Genomic DNA, 8,254 nt, shown 5'->3' on the forward strand with positions numbered 1-8,254 from the left:
CCCCTGCAAAAAAGACCACTCAACCTATCTATGCCCCTCATGATTTTATATACCTCTATGAGATCACCCTCAATCTCCTATGCTCCAAGGAGTAAAGGCCCAGCCTGTCTAACCTCTCCCTGTAACTCAGTCCCTCCAGTCCTGGCAACATCCTTGTAAATCTTTTTTGCACTCTTTCCAGTTTAATCATATCTTTCCTATAATAGGGTGACCAAATCTGAACACAAAAGTGAACCATGTACCTGTACTCCAAGGTCCCTCTGTTCTACAACAGTACCCAGGGCCCTTCTGTTCAATGTAAAACTCCTACCTTGACTTGTCCTTCCAAAATGTAACACTTAACTCTTATCTGAATTAAATTCCATTTGCCATTGCTCAGCCCACCTACCCAGCCGATCAAGATCCCACTGCAATTCTTCATACTCCTCTTCACTCTCTAGGACACCACCTGTTCTAGTGTCATCTCCAAACTTACAAACTATTCCTCCTGTTTTCTCATCCAAATCATTAATAAAGATGACAAATAACAATGGACCCAGCACCAACCCCTGGGGCACACCACTAGTCACAGACCTCCAGTCTGAGAAACATCCTTCCACTATCACCCTCTGTTTCCTACCATCCAGTCAATTTTCTATCCAGTTTGCTAGCTCTCCTTGGATGCCATGCGATCTCACCTTCAAGAGCTGCCCACCATGCGGAACCTTATCAGAAGCCTTACTGAAATCCATATATATATATTACATCTACCACCCTCCCCTCATCAACCTTCCTCATCATTTGATCAAAAACCTCAATCAAGTTCGTAATACATGATCTCCTATGCACAAGTCCATGCTGGTTACTCCTAATCAACCCCTGCCTTTCCAAATAGAAATATATTTTATCCTTCAGAATGTGTTCCAGTAACTTACCCACCACGGATGTTAGGCTAAGGGGTCTATGATCACCAGGCGCATACCTAGAACCCTTCTTCGATAAAGGCACAACATTTGCTTCCTTCCAGTCTTCCAACACCTCGCCAGAGGATAGTAAAGTTACAAATATCTCTGCGAATGCTCCTGCAATTTCTTCTCTAGCTTCTCATAGTGCTCTGGATATACCTTGTGCGGACCTGGAGATTTGCCTGCCTTCATACATCTTAACGCATCCAACACCACTTCTACTCTAATATGGACATTCTATGATTCACTTATGCTTCCAAGATACGAACATTTGCAATGAGCAGCAGGGGGCTTCAGTGGAGTTCAGCTTAAACTCCGAGACCTGGGAGTCAACACCTCCCTTTACAACTAGATCCTTGACTTCCTGACCAACAGACTGCAATCAGTAAGGATTGGCAGCAATCCCCTCACCACCATTATCCACAACACTGGTGGCCCACAAGGACTGCGTGGCCAGATTCTGCTCCAACTCTGCCTCCACGTTTGCAGACGATACCGCCGTAGTGGGCGGTACCTCAAATAACGAGGAGTCAGAGTACAGGAAGGAAACAGTCTGGTGACATGGTGTCGTGACTTTTCACTCAATGTCAGCAAAACAGAAGAGTTGGTCATTGACTTCAGGAAGGGCGGGGGGGCACGCTGCACATGTTCCTGTCAATGTCACTGGTGCTGAGCTCGAAAGGGTTCAGAGCTTCAAGTTCTGAGGAGTGAACATTACCAATAGCCTGTCCTGGTCCAACCACATAGACATAAAATGGGATTAGTGAAGGTGGGCATAAAGGTCAGAATGGACTTGGTGAGTCAAGGGCCCAGTTCTCTGCTGTACAACTCCATGACTCTGTATTATGATGCCTATCTAAGAGGCATTTAAACAGCAAGATGAACAGGCAGGGAATGGAGGGATATAGACCATGTTCAGGCAGATGGGACTACTTTGCTTGCCATCATGGTCAGCCCAGACATTGGGGGTTAAAGGGCCTGTTCCTGTGCTGCACTGTTCTACATTTTCTGTTCTATGACTCGAGAAAACAGAGTGCAAATGATTTCCTCTCTTTTCCACTGAGAGTTACCTTATACCATATTAATGCTGTTGTTTCAGCAAAGATTATCAGGACATTGCAGGCATCTTTTTCTTTAGCAACAAATTCAACAAAAATTCACAAGTTACCCTTCTCCTGCATTTCTCTGATGAGTCACTGTTTTCAGATGATGATGATGACGATCCTCGTTTTCTTGTTGTTGTTGTTGTCGTTTTGGTCAGTGTTGTGGTTGGGGTGGTTACAGTGGTGGTCTGTGTGGTAGCTGATGTGGTCGGTGTGGTAGCTGATGTGGTGGGTGTTGTAGCTGATGTGGTCGGTGTTGTAGCTGATGTGTCCGGTGTGGTAGCTGAAGTGTCCGGTGTGGTGGCTGATGTGCCTGGTGTGGTGGCTGCTGAGGTAGATGTGGTCATTGCTGGTGTTGTAACATTTGTATTTCTGCACTGAACCTCAACACTTAGAACTTGGTTAACTTCAAGTAGGACTTGGCTTGTACAAGTCAAAGTTTCCTGTAAACAGAGAGAATGTACTTCCATTAAAATTCCAAAGCCACGGATTTTGTAATACTGAGAGTTCATTTTCAGTGGAACATTGCAGCAATGGTCACAGGCATCAATTTTAAGGTGTTTCTTCATATAAGACATTGCATTATCATCAGGGTGAATATTGTGTGTCACACTCTGTGTGGAGACATTTGTATCCATTCATGAGTTCCAAACTTTTCTAAAAAGACAAAACTGAATCACCTCTTTGTGAGCTCACTGACTTGCTTGGTGAAAGGAATTAAGAATCAATAGTGGCTCTGCAGTCACACATCAACTAACCACGAACCAGATTGGGTTTTTATGAAAAATCAGTAATTTTATGATTACATTATTTGTGTTAGCTTTTAAATTCCAGATTTATTTCAGGAATTGAAATTAAGAGTGTGGGGTCGGCTAAATTGTTGAGGGTGATGGTCAGACTTTGGAGACCGTGTCATAACCAGAAGGCCTCTGTTAGTGTACGTGGCAAAAATATATATTTGCCATGTCCTCTCATTTTGAAGGTGGCCGTGTGTTTCTGCTTTTCAATGATTGAACTGATATTGAAAAACAGATGAACTAAACATGAACTACCCTTTGAATTCTTAAATCTATTTTGTGATGTAATTTGAGGTCAACAAGATTTCAAAACTGCAGGTAACTAAAAGAAACTTTTGCTTAACCCTGGTATAATTTTATTCCCATATTCCTTAATACTGAAAAGAATGCCATGAAGTTGACAAACCAGCTGTTGTGGGGCAAGGGTAGGTGGTTTATTGTCTGGTCTCAACAAGCTGTACAAGGGCTGCTCTCGTGAGCTGTCAGAAGAAACAGTGTCGCATTGGGATGCATCAGAGGGAGAGACTGGCATACACCATCAGGGAGTTGAAAATCAAAAAACTTCAGATAACGGAAATCTAATGAAGACAGAAAATTCTGGGAGAATATGTACCACTGAGTTTTCAGAACGGAGGATTCAAGGATATTATCACCAATCAGTGCTCAGCACTCAGGTGCTGGACAGGGTGCCAGGGTATTCATCCAATATCTTCATCCACTAATTTCCACATGACTGTGATTCCCAGTTCCTCTCACTGTCAATCACTTTCCCTCCCCACGCACACTGCACACCCACAACACCAAAAACTTGCAAAGTTGTCCCCATAATGCTTGGTAACAGACAATCGCTTTATTAGTTTCTGCTGTGTATTAGTCCATGGAAAATATTAACCAGGAGAGAATTAATCTCCAAACATTCCCTATGAGACTATAATGCTGTTGGACCGCCCATCAAATGGCCCCAGTCTATGCACAAATAACAACAGAGAAGTGAATGGCAAACTTTGTAATACTCACAGCACCCAGGACATCAACAATTATATTCACCAGGATAAAACGTTCTCCTATAGGAATGCTCTAAACAAGAGAACAGTGTTATACTCAATGAATTGTATTTGAAATAATATGCACAATATTTCTCATGGCACCATATTATTTGAATTTCCTATGCATTACGACACCACAATTAAATGACTTGGTAGATCTAAAGATGGTATGCACTGTAAGTTGCTACCCTGGTCAATAATAGCAGCATCTACAAGATAATACTCTTTTAACAGCATTCCAACTAGTGATGTTAGACTCACAGGTCTGTAGTTACCAAACATTTTCCTGCTGCTCTTCTTGAAAAGACTTACTACATTTACCATCCCTTAGTCATCTGGTTCCTCATTTGTGGCCAGCAAATACAGTCAGAGCCACAGCAATCTCTTCCCTTGGCTCCCATAGCAACCCGGGATAAATCTCATCTGGCCCTGGGGATTTATCCACCTTTAAGGCCGCAAAGGTATTGAGTACCTCTTCTTTATTGAAAGAGACTTGTACTCGAACTTCCCTTTCCCCTTTGCTGAATCCTCCAAGTACAAAGTCCATTTTCTTTCTCAATACTGATGAAAAGTAATTATTTGGGACTTCATCTGTATCGTGTTGTCCTAATGGTCCTACTCACTCCATGGTTATCCTTTTGCACTTAATACACTTCTAAAACTCCTTCGGATTTACATTAATTCAATCCACCAGTGATATTTTATGATGGCTCTTTGCCCTCCAAATTTTCTTTATACTCTTGACAGTTCTCTCCCCTCTATACCTGCCATATGCTTCCTTTTCCCTCTTTATCCAAACCTCTCTATACTTCAACATTCGGATTCCTTGTAATTCTTACCCTCAAAATTCATCCTTACAGGAAGATGTTGGCCCTGAACTCTCTCTATTTTGCCTTTGAGTGCTTCCTATAGATCAACAATAGATCAATGAAAAACCTATTCACATTTGCAAAAGATGTCAGCACAGGTAACACCAATTATTGTGTTAATAATCTGAATTTCATGCGAGAATTTCACAGCAACATGAGAAGACATATGACAACATGAAGAAGCTTATTTGGACAGAATTCACAGTCAAACACTTTAGCAAGTTATAAATACTGTTCCAATATGAGAAGCCCTTGCAAAAGTGTCATAAATTATTCTTTTCCATTCCTTGGATTTAACATAAAGAAAACAGGAGCAGATGAGTCAAAAGGTCTATTGAATTTTACCCATCATTACATAAAACCATGGCTGATCCTTCATCTAATCCATTTTTCTGCACAATTCCCATCTCCTTTAATTCCCCTGGAATAAAAAGATCTATCAACCTCAGCGTTCAGTGGAGTGCCGAATTTGAACAACCACCTGATGGGAAAGTTTGCCTCTTTCCAGCCGTGGTCCAAAGACTGAGAGCCTGCAAGTTCATCTCCTTTCAGATGAGATATACAGTTGCATTTTGCTCTGCTTGCAAAGTTCAGCTGCATTCACTTCAGGGCTCCTACTTGGACATGAACTTCTGGGCAGGTAACCTGTATTCCAAAATGATCTAGCAGCCTCAAATCATTTATTCTAAAAGACCCTCTCATGATACGATACTTTCAACGTCATCAGCTCTTATTCTTCTAAGCTGCAGTAAGTAATGATTCATCCCATTCAATCTCATCTGATTTGCGAGAATGTTGCCAGGATTCAAGCGCCTGAGTTATAGGGAGAGATTGGGAAGGCTAGGACTGTATTCCTTGGAGCATAGAAGACTTTGGGATGACCTTAATGAGGTGCATAAAATCATGAGGGGCAGAAACAGGGTGACTACATTTGGAGTTGTCCTATGCAAAGTCCTGAACGATTGCAGCAAGAAATCCTTACTCAATATTACAACCCAACCTGTAAAAAGGTCAGCATATCATTTGCCTTTCTAATTGCTTGCTCCACCTGCACATTATCTGACACTGTTTTGTGCACAAATTTGCCCAGATTTCTCCGAACATTGAAGTTGATTAGTTTCTTGAATTTAAAAACATTATTCAATTTTTCTAAGCTCATTTCTAAAATGAATAAACTCACATTAGCCTTTCTCTTACCTTCATGGCAAATCACTTCACCTGCCCATATTTCTTTGCAGTTACCTCCCCACAGCCTATTTGCTTGACATTGTTTGCCAATTTATATGTATTTAGCCTCAGACATTGAGACAGATTGTAATCAGATATATTCTCAGAAGTGAACATCTGGGCAAGCCATCACTGACAGCCAGCCAAACTGAAAATGGCCCATATTTCCCATGCTCTATCTTCTGTAAGCTGAGCAATCTTCCATTCTCCGAAAATGCTATGTCCAGCCTCATTAGCCCTTATTTTTGACTTGAGTGATATAATTTCCCAAAATACCATCATTGCAAATTCATGAGTAGAATTTTATGCTAATGTCATTTAATATCAGGCAAGAGATTAGAATGAACCAGTCAAATTTAATAGTACTTACGTTTACAAATTCACACCTTGTCACCACAGAGGCGTTACCGACTGAGGGTTCGTTGTTCACCTGTGCAATTGTAGCGTTTACTACCAAACCAATCTGTGGAAGGGTTGTATCTCCACATGATTGTGCTATGAGAATAAAACAGATTTAAAGAACAATATCTTCTTGACGGTTGGCTGAATGTCTCTGCCTCAACCTCCCTTCTATAGAACATGTTTCATAAAATCTATCTGTTTAGCCAACTACTTTTTATCAATTGCTCCTTAATTTAATTACCTCCCTGTGAATTATGTTAGAATGTTTCATGATGTAAAATTATACTTGCTAAGCTTTTGTTAGATTAAAACCACACTGATTATCAGAACAACAAACCATACTCCAGTTGTTCAACAACGTGTTTCAATACTTGCCAGAGCAGTGGAGGATCTGGACTGCAGCAAAAACAAAGAAAATGATCTTCATCTTATTTGTATACATTGCTGTAAGGTGCACCGATCCCATTAATCTCTGCTGGCTGGTTCCACATTTATATAGCCTGAACCTTCGAATATACCGCATAACTTATACCACAATGATGTCACAGAGCAATCACTCATCTCCTTCATCTCCTGTAAACTCATACCAATTGTCACATTTCTTATTGAGCAATATATTTTGCACAGATTATCATGTAAATTTCCTGTTTAGTAATCAATGCATTCCAGGCTGCTAATTCCTATCAATGAATTGCAAAAGACTAAAGAGGAGAGAATTTTTTTTACAAATTCCAAGACGCAGAAGCTATGTTAAGGTCATTACGTGTTTCAATAATGTTCACCCATGTGACTTGAGCATCATTGACAATCCATTTTCTATTGCCCCAGATAAGGTTGTGATAAGTGACTTTATTGAGCAATCGCTGTCCCTCGAAATACAGTAATCCCAGAGTCCTTTTGTGTCGGGACCTCCAGGAGTTTCACCCAGTGACAGTGAGTGGTATCGGCACTCTGTGTGTGTTGGAACATCAATTCCCACCCTGGTATTGAGAACAACAATGATCTGAGATCCTGCTTGTCCACAGTACACTGCAATTGCCACCAACACCACCCTCCCAAGTTTTGCTGAATCATGTAGCAGCAGGATCATCAGCTGTTCAAGACAATGAATCAACACTATATTCTAAAGGCCATGTAGGGATTATTGTACACATCACTGACACAAAATGTCTTGGTTTTACCTGTACCCTCTCTCTTCTTCTCATTGAACCTATACCTTGGCTAATGATCATAACGTTGGTGGCAATTATCTGTCATTATGCTGGGAAGATTGTGCAATGTGCAGAAATCCATCACGTCCTGAGAACCTTTCAGCCAAGATCTACATGGCTGCTCCGGAGTTGTTCAGGTAGCAGAAGCATTGTCTCAACACACCAGTGTTCTGTTCGTGCAGCAGCTTTCATTGTTATGTCAACTGTACAGTAGAATATGCCAGTGCTGACACAAACATGCATGGTTTGTACATGGAGATATCAGTGGCATCACTGGCATACTCTAATCAGCATCAGCAGCCACGCTTCGATTTGCCACAGAGCTGACAAGCAGTTCCCACAACCTGCACCTAGTTTCCTTGTAAAGACAAGTGTTCTTGTTCACTGCTGGTTTAGAACAGAAAAATGAAATGTAACTTTCTTGCTCTGAGTAGTGATCTTCAGTGTCGTCCCTTCAGGGGGGATGGCAACTGTTAAATGTCGCAATTACTCATGGATGCTGTTTGATCTGAGTGTTTGCAGTATTTTCTATTTATATTTCAGTTTTCCAGCATCTGCAGGTTTTTTGTTGTCACGTTGGTCAATAAATTGTAAATTGGTGGAGTGAAGCAAACTCTGTGAATGATTGCTAACTATTCAGTGAGGGCCACCTGGG

General features: G+C 41.2%; 1 protein-coding gene across 2 annotated transcripts in view; it reads right to left on the reverse strand.

Moving 5' to 3' along the window:
* Positions 1–6,928, reverse strand: part of LOC127568647 (integumentary mucin C.1-like) — a 54,358-nt gene extending 47,430 nt beyond the window's left edge. The window contains exons 1-4 of one of the 2 annotated variants that reach the window (XM_052012651.1): positions 6,764–6,928; positions 6,357–6,481; positions 3,862–3,921; positions 2,113–2,490 (exon numbers count right to left, since the gene is read on the reverse strand). In XM_052012651.1, the coding sequence (XP_051868611.1) occupies positions 2,113–2,490; positions 3,862–3,921; positions 6,357–6,481; positions 6,764–6,911 (711 nt within the window). In that variant the 5' untranslated portion in view covers positions 6,912–6,928. The remainder of the gene's footprint in view (positions 1–2,112; positions 2,491–3,861; positions 3,922–6,356; positions 6,482–6,763) is intronic. The other variant, XM_052012636.1, reaches the window with a different exon arrangement.
* Between the last annotated feature and the right edge of the window lie 1,326 nt (positions 6,929–8,254).

Source organism: Pristis pectinata, chromosome 1 (genome assembly GCF_009764475.1).
Source record: "Pristis pectinata isolate sPriPec2 chromosome 1, sPriPec2.1.pri, whole genome shotgun sequence".
Classification (NCBI taxonomy): Eukaryota; Metazoa; Chordata; class Chondrichthyes; order Rhinopristiformes; family Pristidae; genus Pristis; species Pristis pectinata.